The sequence below is a fragment of the Schistocerca nitens genome, chromosome 5, assembly GCF_023898315.1.
Source record: "Schistocerca nitens isolate TAMUIC-IGC-003100 chromosome 5, iqSchNite1.1, whole genome shotgun sequence".
Classification (NCBI taxonomy): domain Eukaryota; kingdom Metazoa; phylum Arthropoda; class Insecta; order Orthoptera; family Acrididae; genus Schistocerca; species Schistocerca nitens.
The window spans coordinates 448,547,648-448,565,718 of NC_064618.1; the positions used below are offsets into that span (position 1 = coordinate 448,547,648).

The 18,071-nt window shown below is 45.2% G+C and overlaps 1 protein-coding gene across 1 annotated transcript in view; it reads right to left on the bottom strand.

The window, feature by feature from the left end:
* The window catches only part of LOC126260520 (tripartite motif-containing protein 45), a 146,844-nt gene that overhangs the window by 30,273 nt on the left and 98,500 nt on the right, over positions 1–18,071 (bottom strand). Inside the window, exon 5 of the mRNA XM_049957851.1 lies at positions 10,812–11,036. Coding sequence (XP_049813808.1) covers positions 10,812–11,036 — 225 coding nt within the window. The remainder of the gene's footprint in view (positions 1–10,811; positions 11,037–18,071) is intronic.

Below are 18,071 nucleotides of genomic sequence, written 5' to 3' on the forward strand. Positions count from 1 at the left end.
ACACATAGACACAAGCAACAGAGCATGCACAATGTCGGCACTAGTACAGTGTATATCCACCTTTCGCAGCAATGCAGGCTGCTATTCTCCCATGGAGACGATCGTAGAGATGCTGGATGTAGTCCTGTGGAACGGCTTGCCATGCCATTTCCACCTGGCGCCTCAGTTGGTCCAGCGTTCGTGCTGGACGTGAAGACCGCGTGAGACGACGCTTCATCCAGTCCCAAACATGCTCAATGGGGGACAGATCCGGAGATCTTGCTGGCCAGGGTAGTTGACTTACACCTTCTAGAGCACGTTGGGTGGCACGGGATACATGCGGACGTGCATTGTCCTGTTGGAACAGCAAGTTCCCTTGCCGGTCTAGCAATGGTAGAACGATGGGTTCGATGACGGTTTGGATGTACCGTGCACTATTCAGTGTCCCCTCGACGATCACCAGTGGTGTACGGCCAGTGTAGGAGATCGCTCCCCACACCATGATGCCGGGTGTTGGCCCTGTGTGCCTCGGTCGTATGCAGTCCTGATTGTGGCGCTCACCTGCACGGCGCCAAACACGCATACGACCATCATTGGCACCAAGGCAGAAGCGACTCTCATCGCTGAAGACGACACGTCTCCATTCGTCCCTCCATTCACGCCTGTCGCGACACCACTGGAGGCGGGCTGCACGATGTTGGGGCGTGAGCGGAAGACGGCCTAACGGTGTGCGGGACCGTAGCCCAGCTTCATGGAGACGGTTGCGAATGGTCCTCGCCGATACCCCAGGAGCAACAGTGTCCCTAATTTGCTGGGAAGTGGCGGTGCGGTCCCCTACGGCACTGCGTAGGATCCTACGGTCTTGGCGTGCATCCGTGCGTCGCTGCGGTCCGGTCCCAGGTCGACGGGCACGTGCACCTTCCGCCGACCACTGGCGACAACATCGATGTACTGTGGAGACCTCACGCCCCACGTGTTGAGCAATTCGGCGGTACGTCCACCCGGCCTCCCGCATGCCCACTATACGCCCTCGCTCAAAGTCCGTCAACTGCACATACGGTTCACGTCCACGCTGTCGCGGCATGCTACCAGTGTTAAAGACTGCGATGGAGCTCCGTATGCTACGGCAAACTGGCTGACACTGACGGCGGCGGTGCACAAATGCTGCGCAGCTAGCGCCATTCGACGGCCAACACCGCGGTTCCTGGTGTGTCCGCTGTGCCGTGCGTGTGATCATTGCTTGTACAGCCCTCTCGCAGTGTCCGGAGCAAGTATGGTGGGTCTGACACACCGGTGTCAATGTGTTCTTTTTTCCATTTCCAGGAGTGTATAATGACTGTAGAAGTGAAATTAGGTTACCTGAAAATTCATTATGACTTACTATTTTGTGTGTTGAATAAAGAAGTCAGTAGTTATAAATTGGTCTAGTTTTCATTTCTAAATGGATGGTGGGCATCAAAATGTACACACATTAGCATAGATTTATACACTGCCCATCACAGTAACGAGCCTACCTGTCAAAAGCCTACTTTTACAGTGCGGACTGCTGCAAGACATGCAGGAAGATATTGAGGTTCTATAATGTACTGACAGGGATGTGGAGCCACACCAACTCCAGTGCCATGGCTGCCTGTGTTAGGTTTCTCGGTTGAGAATTCAAGGCACATACAGCCCAATCGAGGTGGTGCCACAGATATTTGACAGTTCAAATCTGGAGAGTCAGGTAGTCAGAAGAGTACGGAAAACTCATCGTGCTGCTCTTCAAATCACTAGTACACTGTGAGCTGTGGGAGGTATTGTTCTGCTGTTAAATGCCATCATGCTGAGGAAAGATGAATTGCATGTGGGGGTGGTCATGGCCCCCATGGATAGATGGTGTACTTATGTTAATACATTGTACCATTGTGCCTTACAGAATGATGAGATCACCCAAGGAAAGCCACAGAAACATTCTGCAGACTGTAATGCTCCCTCCTCTTGCCTGGGCACTTATGCTGATTGTTGCAGGCTGTTTGTTTTCAATCTTTCATACTCCATCAGTCTGATGGAGCATAAAATATGATTTATCTGAAAAGGCCACCTGTCACCATTTAATGGACATTCAGTTGCAGTGTTGGCAAGTAAAATCCAGCCTTTTTTGCTGATGTTCAGCAGTCAGCAGGGCTGCATGAACTAGATGCCTGCTGCAGGGGCCCATACACAGCAATATTTGTTTAACAGTTGTTATGAAGAGACTTTTGGTAGCCCCTTGGTTCTGATCAGTCAGTTGCTCAACAGTTACACACCTATTCAAATGTGCACGTATCCGCACCTTTCATTCACCCATCATCTATGGCCCGTGATGCAGTAAACTTGCCTTTGCGCTGGTTTTGGAGCACACCATTTTGTCATGAACGGTATAGTTTAACCATGATAGCACAAGAACAGTTTACAAACTTAGCTTCCACTCATGACCTGGGAGCCAAGGAAAAAGTCCTTTTGGATGTCAGACAAATCACTCTGTTGGCACTTTACGACTGCACCTTTTTCCATGTCCCCTCAATACACTTTACATATCCTTCATTGCTAGTTCTGTCATGTGCCATCTGTGAGTGCTTGTTGCACATTGCCTTCAAAAATAGGCGGTGGTCACAGTAATGTGACTGGACCATGTATATCTATTTGGCAAGCTTCTGTACAGTGCAGGAGTCCATTTGCATATGTAGTGAGAGAAAATGACCATCTGCTCTGCCCATTTGAGTAAAAAGCTAAGTGTAAAAAAAACATGTTTTTAAAAAGTTACTTCATCTTAGGACTTGCATGTTTTTCTGGTAATGTATGGACTCAATTCATTTCTTGCATGTAGTCCAGATACATCCTGACAAATAATGCGAAAGAAGAATAGGCACAAAGTTCAAGTTGCTTTAGGTTTCTCATAAGGTAGGCCAAATATTCTACCGCAGAAAACCAAACCAAGTATGTATCTCAAACCATACACTGTCAACAGAGAAAATAACAACTGTCTGGAGGACACACAGATACCACCACCAGATAAAGTCAAACAGCTGCTGGATACAGTAAGACAAAGCCCAGTGGGGGATCAGATGACACATGCACTGGAGAAGACAGGTGTTGGAGTCTTCTATTTATGCAACATTACTGGTTGTGGCTTTCTTCCATATGATCACCCCCTATTACAATGACAGAATAGCGCACTTATGTCAAACTGTAGTCGACACTCCTCATAGCTGCAGAGCACTTACTATCTCTGACACGTCCACAGATTGGATGTGTGGATCAGCACAGTACGAGGGGTTGACTTGAAAAAGAAGCTATATTTGAAAGTACCCATGACCACACTATGAATGACATAGTCTGATTTGATAGCATGTCAATCTCGGCTGTCCATTGTGTTTGCAAGGAATGGTATACCACTCCCAGCCATTGTGTGCAGCATAAGAACAAATGTAAAAACGTTTCAACCGATAGAGAACACAGCTCGTCAATTAACAGTAGGATTTGCTAGTGTCAATGAATTACAGGTCCATCTCAAACAGTTTGTGGATGAACACTGCAAAAGGAATTGCATGCAATTGACATTTGGTACAGGGTAGCTTGCTAAAAGCAATTTCTTTTTAGAGTGATATAAAGCTGCACACCTTCAGTGTGTGAAAAGATACAGAAACAACAGCGGAGCAGAGGCACATAGGCCCTACAAGTCGTGATTTTGCCTGTTTTCAACTGATGCAAGGCACTTTGTGCACCAACGGCGTAATGAGGCAATTAACCAAAAGTGAATGGAAGTTATAGTTCAAGCCAAAGGTGGTTGAGTGATATTTTAGGGGTATTTACTGTACTGTGACTTGGGCCCACTCATTCAGTCTACTGTGACTATGATCCAGGATGTTTAATTCAATATTTGGTGAACAAGTGTTCCCTTTCTTCTACTCTTCATGATGAGTGTGCTGTGAACACCATCATCTTCCAAGATGACGACATCCTTCACACAGGGCTGCACACATGTATCTGGTTTGATGAACAGTCATGCACCCTATTGCACCTCAACTGGCCCACTAAATCACTGATTGTGAATTCCATAGAAAAGGTCTGGAATTATTTGGTACAACAAATAAAATGTAGCAGTCAGCATCCCAGCAATGAGGCAGTTCTATAAAATATAATAACTGATAAGTGATTTCATTTGCATTTGATATACCTGAAGAAAATTGCAGGGCCGGCCGAAGTGGCCGTGCGGTTAAAGGCGCTGCAGTCTGGAACCGCAAGACCGCTACGGTCGCAGGTTCGAATCCTGCCTCGGGCATGGATATTTGTGATGTCCTTCGGTTAGTTAGGTTTAACTAGTTCTAAGTTCTAGGGGACTAATGACCTCAGCAGTTGAGTCCCATAGTGCTCAGAGCCATTTGAACCATTTTTTGAAAATTGCAGACTGTCTACCACGCCAAAAGTAGGTGCAGATCCAAGGGGATAGCAGTCTTGATCCGTCAGCCCACAAACACAGCCCGCATCTCGTGGTCGTGCGGTAGCGTTCTCGCTTCCCACGCCCGGGTTCGATTCCTGGCGGGGTCAGGGATTTTCTCTGCCTCATGATGGCTGGGTGTTGTGTGCTGTCCATAGGTTAGTTAGGTTTAAGTAGTTCTAAGTTCTAGGGGACTGATGACCATAGATGTTAAGTCCCATAGTGCTCAGAGCTATTTGAACCACAAACACATTTTAGTGGAACCACTTCCAAATTTCGCACCTAACTTTCAGAGAATAGAGTAGCATGAAAACAAAAAAGTCTTGAAAATGTAAAGGAATTCTAGATCTTTGAAGCTACGGTTTAAGACGGTATACTTTGCAGTTGTTGTGTGAGGGGGCGGGCTTGCAGCCTGAGTGGTTGTCGAGAATATTCAGCCAGGTAAAGGCATTATGCACCGTGCTGTCAACAACAAATGCTTCGTGAGTCTCCAGGTAGAATCGGCGTATCACAGGAAGTTGATAAGAGAGGACGGGAAGGGAAAGACCCTCAACTAAGAAGGAAACATCGCCAGCCTTACGTCACATTTTAAGAAGGGAAAAAAAAGGCACAGCGAGATATTGACCCCAGCAATCGATCCCTCCCGAAAATTGGGATCATAATTCTGATAGTATACTGTTACGACCTTCTGAATGTACATCTTTTAAACATCGCATTCGCTGGGCGTTCGTCACCAGTCCGCCTCACGCATTCGCATCATGCCCAAATGCCAAATACTGTATAGTGCAGAAACAGGTTTTATTCATAACGCGGTGAGTCAGTGACGGATCAGCACCAGCAGGAACGGTACCGATTAACGATCCAACTGCAACGCCTAAACGTCAAAAACGAGTAGGCCTACTCCTGAAAGTAGTGTCTGGTAAGCATCGTTATTTGCGGCTATTAGACTAACTTTTATATAAGGCAAACGAAATTGTAAGGGGTTACTTTTTATATCTTTCAGTTTCGTTGCAACAATCGAAGACAACTTCGCGAATGAAGACAAGCTAGAGGCAGAGCAAAATCGAGGACTGACGTTCGGTGCTTCTTTGAGGAGAGATGACGATGATGATAGTGAGGCCCTTATAAGAGTCACATTCGTCCTAAAGCTTTATTGATACAATGGGGCAGGGATGTGAAAACGAGGAAGTTAGTTATAATGAAGCCTGCTGTGAAGGCGCAATATCCTCGAATACTACTTTGCCACTGTCCGTAACAGAAGAGTTTATGAAACGAGCTGTAAATCAGAAAGAAGGGAGACCTGTCTTTCGGGACCATCAGGAGGAACTTTAAATTACTAAAACACGGAACAGAAAACACTGCAGTTTTTGTATTGCCGTTACCTCCATGTGGAATTAGATGATGTCGACCGCTGGATGGATTTGGCTTCTGCCTATTCAGGGTTTTGTCTGAAAGTTTAAGAACTCGCCACAACATCTGGGCTAGTGATGGGGAGCTCGTGAATGAGTCGTTTAAATGAACGCTTCACTCCAGTGAAGTGTGAACTAACCACTCAATTTCAATGAACTGGTACTTCAAACTCTCCACAGATAGTACACTCCACACTTTTTTTCTAGTTCGTTCACTCACTCTCTTCCCCTCTCCCTCTCCCACTACATTGGCGCTACGTCACTCATTCTCCCTTCACTTCAATCCTCCCTGAACTGCCTGTCGACGAATCGCGCGGTGAAATACACTTAGAACAGCAGTTGCACTTTGCTTTCACATAACCTAAATCGGCGAAGAAACCCCAAATTTCACTACTTTTACGCGATCGCGTGTTGCTAGCCATTGTATAAGCGTGAACAGACACAAAAACTGCTTTCGAATAAAATAAAGAGGGATTTTACCTGAAATCGTACCAATGACAGGTGACAGTTTACGTTTTGAATTTAGAGGGTTATTATTCTCAATAAAAATAAAATCTCCAGGAAAACTTCTGAATAATTACTTAACGTAGGTATATAGACTTTGTGGCAGTGGTAAATATACTCATTCTATTTTGGATTAAATTTTAAAAGGAACATAAACTTGGACTGCATTTCGTTGGTAGCCCTAGTTTTCAGTCCATAAATACAACAAATAAGGTTTCACTTGGCAGGTGAAGACTCTTTTTGGCGCTTCATGAGAAAATGTCGAGCAAGATTAAACGTAATACCTTCTTTATATGTGACAGGCTTCTCTGTTTCTCTTTCCTTTGTCCCCTTCGACCATCCTGTATTTAAGTTAACTCAGACGCTAAACGTTGCGTGCACGTTACTGCATAGTTCGGCCATCTGTTGGTAAAAATATGAAGTATTACGAAGCTTTATTGTACGAGCCAGGCGAAGCGAGCGTAGCCGCGGCTGAACGGCGAACTGGGCAACTTCGCCAGGCTTCCGTACTTCATGAATGAACTACTTCATTTGAACGCTTCACGGCAAAGAGTGAAATGAATGAAGTACTTCACGGGAATGAACGAGTTCGACCCATCTCTAATCTGGGCATCGATGTGAGCTTCGGCCAGATCAACAACTTACTTGAAATGCATTCTCTTCTTTACTGCCAGTTATGTACATCAGTATTTCGACCGATCTTCTAACACGCTTATTATCGAACCAGCTACACCAACGATTCAGTAGATCACTTATTAAACTTCTAATTAATTACTGTTATGAGATTGGTAACATGATTTGTTCATTGTGTCAAAGTGTGAGGTTTATAATTTGTAGCTGGTACCAGAGACCTCATTGCTTTGAACACTTTTATTTAGCGATTCACAAATACAGTGTAAATGAATGAAATGAATGCCTCATTAAAGAAATAGCCAAGCGGTATTTAATTATTAACATCGCTGTTGTGTGTTATTTTCTTTGCGTTGTAAAGTTGACAATGTTAAAGTGAAGTACATTTTCGGGAGTTCACTGTTCTTCATTGTGGTTGGCATAATCAAATTTTAATTCGAAGATCATTAATTTCACAATAATTCTTCAGCTGCTTAGGTTTACTCATTTTGATGTACAATAAATATAAACTGCTGCAGAATACGAAAACGAGAATATTGTTAAGATAATATTGAATGTACACTCCTGGAAATGGAAAAAAGAACACATTGACACCGGTGTGTCAGACCCACCATACTTGCTCCGGACACTGCGAGAGGGCTGTACAAGCAATGATCACACGCACGGCACAGCGGACACACCAGGAACCGCGGTGTTGGCCGTCGAATGGCGCTAGCTGCGCAGCATTTGTGCACCGCCGCCGTCAGTGTCAGCCAGTTTGCCGTGGCATACGGAGCTCCATCGCAGTCTTTAACACTGGTAGCATGCCGCGACAGCGTGGACGTGAACCGTATGTGCAGTTGACGGACTTTGAGCGAGGGCGTATAGTGGGCATGCGGGAGGCCGGGTGGACGTACCGCCGAATTGCTCAACACGTGGGGCGTGAGGTCTCCACAGTACATCGATGTTGTCGCCAGTGGTCGGCGGAAGGTGCACGTGCCCGTCGACCTGGGACCGGACCGCAGCGACGCACGGATGCACGCCAAGACCGTAGGATCCTACGCAGTGCCGTAGGGGACCGCACCGCCACTTCCCAGCAAATTAGGGACACTGTTGCTCCTGGGGTATCGGCGAGGACCATTCGCAACCGTCTCCATGAAGCTGGGCTACGGTCCCGCACACCGTTAGGCCGTCTTCCGCTCACGCCCCAACATCGTGCAGCCCGCCTCCAGTGGTGTCGCGACAGGCGTGAATGGAGGGACGAATGGAGACGTGTCGTCTTCAGCGATGAGAGTCGCTTCTGCCTTGGTGCCAATGATGGTCGTATGCGTGTTTGGCGCCGTGCAGGTGAGCGCCACAATCAGGACTGCATACGACCGAGGCACACAGGGCCAACACCCGGCATCATGGTGTGGGGAGCGATCTCCTACACTGGCCGTACACCACTGGTGATCGTCGAGGGGACACTGAATAGTGCACGGTACATCCAAACCGTCATCGAACCCATCGTTCTACCATTGCTAGACCGGCAAGGGAACTTGCTGTTCCAACAGGACAATGCACGTCCGCATGTATCCCGTGCCACCCAACGTGCTCTAGAAGGTGTAAGTCAACTACCCTGGCCAGCAAGATCTCCGGATCTGTCCCCCATTGAGCATGTTTGGGACTGGATGAAGCGTCGTCTCACGCGGCCTGCACGTCCAGCACGAACGCTGGTCCAACTGAGGCGCCAGGTGGAAATGGCATGGCAAGCCGTTCCACAGGACTACATCCAGCATCTCTACGATCGTCTCCATGGGAGAATAGCAGGCTGCATTGCTGCGAAAGGTGGATATACACTGTACTAGTGCCATTTCCAGGAGTGTATAAATCTTCCGCAGCTGCTAATCTTCGTCCATCGCTGCGTATTCTGTGGAGCTCTCCAAATATTGGGAATTTTAACTACGAATCACAAACGGAATATACGTTTGAAGAAAGTGTGCTGTAATGTTTGATTTGTTGATGATATACTACGGCAAAAATGACAATTTTTGAATAATTTTGCTCGACATATACGTGCTATTTAAGGGGTAACACTACTGTAATGGTCTAAAAAGCTCTTTTTTTGAGTGGAAGGACAGGTGCTGAAGAAATTATACTTTGGTTGGTTACTGAGCAAGTATAATACAAAAATTACTGTCGGAAAATATTACAAAATGGTGACATTGCGGTAATTCTCCCGAGGCATGTTGATTTTGAGGCGATTTGCAGCACGCACTATAACTGGTGCCAGTTTGAATCTGGTAAAGAAAAAAAAACTATATACTCTACATGAGTGTAGTGAACACATGAGTGTGAACCACATAGAGGGTTTTAGATATATCGATTTTTAGGTAATTGGCAAGTGTTTGAGTAACGTCGTTCAATTTTCACCAAAAAAGGACAATCATTTGTTTGCAAATATTGTTTATGTTAACTAATCGAAAATGTTATTTCAAAGTTGTGGTTAAATTTTCAAATAAAAAGATTGACTTTTTTTGGAGTTATGCTGTGTGCTGTTTTGAAAAATCGTAATCCTTGAGAAACGCGTTTGGAGTTTTGAAATGTGTTATGGACATGAACAAATGAAAGAAAATCTACTTTTAGAAAACTCGTGCCATTAATCTGCTGCCTCAGGAGTGGCCAGTCGTACTGTTGCCGTCGAACTCGATATCGTATTCACTAGTTCACCGTAGGACGATTGAAATGTCGATCGTGGCAGTTCCATGAACGCAAAAAACTTTGCAATTCCGTTTAGCCCTATTTCAAGCAGCTGTATTGGTAGGACGACTCAACAATTGATTTCACGTGCTTACCGTATAAACTCATTGCTTGGTATAACAGCTTCTGGGCTGGTTACTGTGACGCTTAAGGTCCGAGAACTTCGTTCTTGCAACGCACATTTTTCGTTTTCAGAAATAACAAAGAAATGGTTCAATCCGTAATTCACATCAAAATCCAGGCCACTGCCTTTCAGTTTCTTAGCAGAGGCACTGACGCCCTCCAAACTGCTCTCAGACTCATATCTATTCCTTGGAAGCTTTGATGACACATACTGCTTCGAAGCCGTATTGGATACGACGTTTTCGTACTTTTTCTACCCGAGTACACTTTTCATCACTCATTTTTAATTGAAAGGCAAACTGTGTACTATAAGAATACAAATAAACTATCAAAAGTCAATACTGCATACAAAAATTAACATTTGAAGCGAAAGAATTGTCTTTTTCGTAGACGTACTGACGCTTCCTGACGCCAAGCAAACGTGTTATTGTTTTGAAATGCTTCTAACTATATACAGACGCTACAGGGGGTATCGAGTTGGCGCAGGTAGGCCGTTTCGAGTCATCTGAGGCGCTAGAGGAGGAGCTCGTAGTCCCGTAGAATAATTTTTTTTTCGGGGATTAGACTTTTTGCCTCATATTTCACAAGGTTCAAAGCATCTTTTAAGGCAATAAAAAATATTTTTTGATGATTCTTCACTAGTGTTACCTCTTAAAGACATTCTACACGATGAAATTGAGAAAAAACTAAAGAACACGTTCAGGATTTGAACCAGAACCACCAGCATGGCGGCCTTGAACCTTAGCTGCTGCGCTACGCTCGAGTGTTCGAAACAATACTGATATTAAAAGTGTAGGAGACACGCATGAAGAAATCGACATCGATTTTTCCGGAAACTATGGGCCGTCGCACTGATAGCCTAATCAGAACAGGTCCCTCTCCCTCTACAACATACATAAGTCTCTTCAAAATTCGTGATTAACCGGTCTGACGATCCCCGTGTAAGACGTGTCAGTTTGTAGGTGGAGCTCGTGAGGGGGTGGAAGACGCACCTCGACGTCGGAGGCCTCTGCGAGGAGGTCCTCGGTGAAGGCGACGGCGGTGGCGGCCTGGTCGGCGCGGCTGTGCAGGTGGCGGGCGTGCGCCTCGACCAGCTGCAGCTTGGCGGCGCGCGCCTCCTGCACCTGCCGCTGCAGCGAGCGCCGGTGCTCCTCCAGCGCCGCAGAGTACGACTCGATGAAGCGCTCCACCTCGTCCGACACCTGGCTGCACCGCGTCTGCGCCCACCAGCCGAGTCATGAGAAAGGAGACATTCCCCACAGAGAGTGGAACAGCGAGGAGTGAAGCGAGTACGAACAAACGATTACAAGAAAACACTAGGGGTGACGTTCGAGCGAATGTCATTAAAATGTAGATGCTGCATTGCTGTGTCATGCAAGACAGAGGAAACCGACTCATCTCAATACTTTTCCACATTTGGTAATTGCTTTCAGTAATGAATGATTTTCAGTTTCCAGGAAATGGCGCCAAGGTCTTTCCAGTTCTACACTACTGGCCATTAAAATTGCTACACCACGAAGATGACGTGCTACAGACGCGAAATTTAACAGACAGGAAGAAGATACTGTGATATGCAAATGATTAGCTTTTCAGAGCATTCACACAAGGTTGGCGCCGGTGGCGACACCTACAACGTGCTGACATGAGGAAAGTTTCCAACCGATTTCTCATACACAAACAGCAGTTGACCGGCGTTGCCTGGTGAAACGTTGTTGTGATGCCTCGTGTAAGGAGGAGAAATGAATACCATCACGTTTCCGACTTTTATAAAGGTCGGATTGTAGCCTATCGCGATTGCGGTTTATCGTATCGCGACATTGCTGCTCGCGTTGGTCGAGATCCAATGACTGTTAGTAGAATATGGAATCGGTGGGTTCAGGAGGGTAATACGGAACGCCGTGCTGGATCCCAACGGCATCGTATCACTAGCAGTCGAGATGACAGGCATCTTATCCACATGGCTGTAACGGACCGTGCAGCCACGTCTCGATCCCTGAGTCAAAAGACGGGGACGTTTGCAAGACAACAACCATCTGCACGAACAGTTCGACGACATTTGCAGCAGCTTTCTCTGCCTCGTGATGACTGGGTGTTGTGTGATGTTCTTAGGTTAGTTAGGTTTAAGTAGTTCTAAGTTCTAGGGGACTGATGACCATAGATGTTAAGTCCCATAGTGCTCAGAGCCATTTGAACCATTTGCAGCAGCATGGATTATCAGCTCGGAGACCATGGCTGCGGTTACCCTTGACGCTGCATCACAGTCAGGAGCGCCTGTGATGGTGTACACAACGACGAACCTGGGTGCACGAATGGCAAAACGTCATTTTTTCGGATGAATCCAGGTTCTGTTTACAGCATTATGATGGTCGCATCCGTGTTTGGCGACATCGCGGTGAACGCACATTGGAAGCGTGTATTCGTCATCGCCATACTGGCGTATCACCCGGCGTGATGGTATGGGGTGCCATTGGCTACACCTCTGGTCACCGCTTGTTCGCATTGACGGAAATTTGAACAGTGGACGTTACATTTAAGATGTGTTACGACCCGTGGCTCTACCCTTCTTTCCATCCCCGCGAAACCCTACATTTCAGCAGGATAATACACGACCGCATGTTGCAGGTCCTGTACGGGCCTTTCTGGATACAGAAAATGTTCGACTGCTGCCCTGGCCAGCACATTCTCCATATCTCTCACCAATTGAAAACTTCTGGTCAATGGTGGCCGAGCAACTGGCTCGTCACAATACGCCAGTCACTATTCTTGATGAACTGTGGTATCGTGTTGAAGCTGCATGGGCAGCTGTACCTGTACACGCCATCCAAGCTCTGTTTGACTCAATGCCCAGGCGTATCACGGCCGTTATTACGGCCAGAGGTGGTTGTTCGGGGTACTGATTTCTCAGGATCCATGCACCCAAATTGCGTGAAAATGTAATCACATGTCAGTTCTAGTATAATATATTTGTCCAATGAATACCCGTTTATCATCTGCATTTTTTCTTGGTGTAGAAATTTTAATGGCCAGTAGTGTAGTAAAGAATGATTATTCCACACGCCTTGCTTCCTAACACATTTTCTTCCATTATACTGATTGTAATAATTGTCAATGTGTCAACCTGCTCAGACACAGTTGTTATTTTTTCATTGTAATATGAAACGGTAATACACTGGAGTGACAAGTAATGGGATACCTCCTAATATCATCTCGGACCTCCTGTTGCCTGGCGCAGTGCAGCAACACGATGTGGCATGGACTCAGGAAGTCGTTGGAAGTCCCCTGCAGAAATATTGAGCCATGCTACCTCTGCAGCCGTCCATAAATGCGAAAGTGTTGCCAGTGCATGATCTTGTGCACGAAATTACCTCTCGATTATGTCCCATAAACGTTCGACAGAGTTCACATCGGACGTTCTGGGTGGAGAAATCGTTCGCTCGAATTGTCCAGAATGTTTTCAAATCCATCGCGAACAATTGCGGTCCTGTGACATGGCGCATTGTCATCCATAAAAATTCCATCGTTGTTTGGGAACATGAAGTCCATGAACGGCCGCAGATGGTCTCCAAGTAGCCGAACGTAACCACTTCCAGTCAATGATTGGTTCAGTTGAACCAGAGGATACAGACTATTCCATGTAAACACTGACCACACCATTATGGAACCACCACCGGCTTACACAATGCCTTAATGACAACTTGGGTCCATGGCTTCGTTGAGTAAGCGCCACTGTCGAACACTACCATCAGCTCTTACCAGCTGAAATCAGGCCACAACTTTCCAGTAGTATAGGGTCCAACCGATATGGTCGCGAGCCTAGGAGAGGCGCTGCAGGGGATGTCGTGCTGTTAGCAAAGGCACTCCGGTCAGCATTCTGCTGCCGTAGCCCGTTTACGCTGAAGTTTTGCCTCACTGTCCTGATGGATCCATTCGTCGTACGACTCACATAGATTTGTGCAGTTATTTCGAGCAGTGTTGCTTGTCTATTAGCACTGACAACTCTATGCAAACGCCGCTGCTCTCGGTCTTTAAGTGAAGGCCGTCGGCCACTGCATTGTTTGTGGTGAGAGTTAATGCCCGAAATGTAGTATTCTCGGCACAGTCTTGACACCGTGGATCTCGGATATTGAACTCCCTAACGATTTCGGAAATGGAATGTCCCATGCGTCTAGCTCTAACTACCATTCCACGTTCGAAGTCTGTTAATTCCCACCATGCGGCCATAATCACGTCGGAAACCCAGTCACATGAGTCACTCGAGTACAAATGACAGCTCCGGCAATGCACTGCCATTTTGTGTGCGATACTACCACCGTCTGTATATGTGCATACCTCTATCCCATGACTGTGTCACTTCATTGTGTGACCCTGTACTACCTGATCAAATGTGTCAGGACACTCCTATGTAATGCGAAATTGATCACTAGACTTCATGAGGGACGGACTCTGCGGTATAAAACGAGGCAGAGAATATTGTGTTGTCGGTGGAGAAGCAGTAACAGCAAAACTGGTCGGTCAGGAGAGCTGAGTAACTTTGAATGCCGAACAGTCATTGGATGTCACCTGAGTAACAAATCCATTTCGCCCTTCTATAGCTGTCCAACTCGACTGTTGGTGACATGACTGTGGAATGGAAATGCGAAGGAACATACACAGCTAAATCAAGACTGGTACAAAGAGTGACGCCACTAGGCACTGGATGACTAGAAACTAATGATTTGGAGTGATGTGTGGCAATCCAATGGAAGGGCTTGAGTTTGGTGAATACCTGGAGAATGGTTCCCGCCATCGTGGCTAGTGCTATCAATGAAGTACAAAGGAAGTAGTGTTACAGTATAGGGGATGTTTTCTGTAGTTAGGGTGTGATCCCCTTATTGACCTTAAGAAAACACTTAATGTGTACGGTATGAACACATTTTGCAGCATTACGTACTGTGCACAGCAAAGGAAAAGTTCAAAGACGATGACTGATTGCATCAGCATGACAATCGACCTTGTCATAAATCAGCATCTGTGTGGCAATGGTTTGCGGACAATAACATCCCTGAAATGGACTGGCCTGCCCAGAGTCCTGACCTGAACCCAACGGAACATCTTCAGGATCAGTCAGAATGTCGACTTTGTTACAGATTCTAGTCTCAAGCATCAGTACCCTTTCTGGTTTCGGCTCTTGAGGATGAATGGGCTAATATTTCTCCACAGACATTCAGACATTGAAAGTGCCCTCAGCAGAGTTCAATCTGTCATAAAGGAGAAGGGTGGACACAAATCATATTAATATCCACTAATAGGCGTCTGCATGCTTCTGATCAGATAATGTATAAACGGGTTAGTATATTTGCATACTTAAGTACGTTAATCCTTTGGAATAACTGCCTAAACTTCTGACTCCTGTTCCACCACTTTCATTATGCTGATGACACTGTTTTCCTTGCCCTCTACCAGATACCCAAGAAGTCTCAACGATTCTTCCAGCCCTATCTTGAACAGTTTTCCTCCTGATGTAAAGATTGTCTCCTGAAGATGAGTCCCAACAAAACACAGTCAATAGTAATAGGATGACCCACACAGGACTTCCATACACATGACTTTTGCCTAACTATTTACAACCATACTATTCAGTTAACAAAAAAAATCAAATAATTTGGACTAATACTCGAATGGCTAATAATTTGGAAACCATGCAGCAGACAGCCCACATTACACTAAAGCTGCTAAGCAGCCAAACACGGAAACTGCAACCCCTGCAGAATTCCAAACTTGCAAAAGTTGAACCACCCTAACCTCTCCTACACCACTGCTGCCTTGATATCTGCTCCACCCATGTTCTGTGACACTCTCCAAATCCTTGATTACCATGCACTCTATCTTTCCATTTCTAAACCTACACACACTCTTTACAATATCCTATTGCAACTTCAGCGGACTCCCCCTCCCAAACAATGAAACCCGCCTCGATATTTATCTGTCATTTCAGCTGTAACCCTTTGTCCCTATCCTACCCAACATCAAGGCTTATCACCTCCAGCTTCCTTCTGCTTTGGTCCTTTCCTTTCCCGCTCCATGGCACACCAACTCACCTACTATTATCTGCCTACCACTTTCCACACTCCTCCTCCACTTGCTCTCATCTTCGTTATAGCCCATCTGACTCCTCTTGTTTATGTACACACCCTAAGATCCTAATGAACACCTGACTTTCCCTCCCCTAATGCCCATTCCCAGAGCAGGTTCTCTCAATGGTTAGTGAACGTGCATTTCTTCTGTTTTTATTTATTTATTTTAAATCCTTCCAATTTTCTGCGCCCACGTTTTATGGACGATTGTGTGCATACAGTTTTTTCTTAAAAATCTTCTTTCCTTTAATCTTAGAAAGAAGCAAAAGAACAGCAACGTTTATATCCTTTTAACATCAATCAGAACTTATTTACAAATGTAAATACATGTGTAACCTATTCCTCATTAAATTTGTACAGTACCTTGCTCATACATTTATAAACAATGCTTGATAGAAGCGAGATGTTTGTAGAGCTGATAGCCCACTCTTCAACCGTAATGGTGGCGGGGAGAAAGAACAATAAACAAAATGAGACTGGGATAATATGATTCAGATTCAGTAATTTTCACAATGTGTCTGCGTTAAGAGATATGCAATTCATGTATTTGGTTTTCTTTATTATCAATGGCACAGTATAGTCGAACAATGACATGCCACAAGTTATACTACATATTCAAGCATCACCTGTAATGTGGGATGGGTGTTTTTCGTTGTTGCTTCCATGTCAGTTTTAACGTGTTGTGGATACGCTTTTAAACATTTTGAGAATTTTAACTATGACGAGTTCAAAGACTGAACTGTATCATGACGTGCTGCTGGTGAATACTTTAGGATCTGGTACAGTATAATGGTTGTCCGCTTATTTCATGATATAAGGATAATGTTATTAAAAACAGATGTTTGGGTCTTATTGGACCTCACGATGTACAAGGAGCATCTCCAGAATTTTCCTTTGAGCCTGTATTACTTTCTTTCTCTTAGCATTGGCTCTTTGCCACCTGTCAGACTAAGCAGTTATGGTCTTCTTGGGATTTTCCCCCAATCCAGCTATCCTGTTGTGAATCTTCTACCAATTTTTTGTATTTGATATGTCAAGCTGTGTTATCTGTGCTTCTTTCAGGTCTTCTTTTACAAATTCAATCCATTTTTTGTGTCAATTTTACCTTTACTACCACTTTCATACAATCCCCCAATCTGTCTAATTAATCTGGGTGGTTACATTCTTTTAACATGTCCACAGAATTTTACACTGAGTTTTAAAATTGAATAAATATTGGGATACTTTTCAATTTCGTTATTTGGTCATAGTCTGTACTTTCCGTCTTCAGCATTACTTGGATATAATTTTTTTCAGGTTAGTTGTCGTCCTCTCTCTTGCAAGTCTTCAGTATCACTCTTTCTGTTTAAAAGATGTGTCTCTGCCCCATAAAGATACTCTGGTTTGATGACTCTGTTGCCGTGTCTCAGTTTTCCGCATTTTGAGGCGCATTTTTTGTTACAAATATCTTTTGTAAGTCTAAAGGGTGTTTCCATTTTGTGGCAATGCAGTTCATCACAAATCTTTTCCAGGCCAGTCCCCAGAATGGTTGCGCCAAAAATATTTGATCTGAGAAACTCGCACGATTTTGAGAGAGTTTTGAGTGCCAGGTTGTTGCTAGATAGGTACTTTATTTCTTCAAAGGATATTTTGAGACCTACTCTTTCTGATTTTTCTTTAAGAATTTTTATACGTTGTTGTGGTGTTTAAATTTCCTGACGTAGAGTCATCAACCTTTTTGCAAAAGCTAAGAAGTCTGTCTTAATACTTGTTCTTCCTAATTTCAGTGGCTCTTCAATCTTAGACTTCAATTTTAGTTTTCGCTATTTTAGGATTAATACTTTCTCAGGCAGTCTGCCTCCATAACTGAGTGGTCAGCGTACGTGGCTGCCATTCAGAGCACCTGCAAACAGTTTTCCTTGGTGGGAAGACTGGTGCAGGGTGCACCCAGCCTCGTGATGCCAACTGAGGAGCTACTTGACTGAGAAGTAGCGGCTTACTGGTCTTGAAAGTCGGTAAAACGGCCGGGAGAGCGGTGTGCTGAGTACGTGCTCCTCTATACGCCATCCGCATGACGCCGGGTGGCAGAAGATGACACGGCAGCTGTTCGACATCCCTTGAGCCGTCAAAGCCTGGACGAAGAGTTCCTTTTTTTCCTTC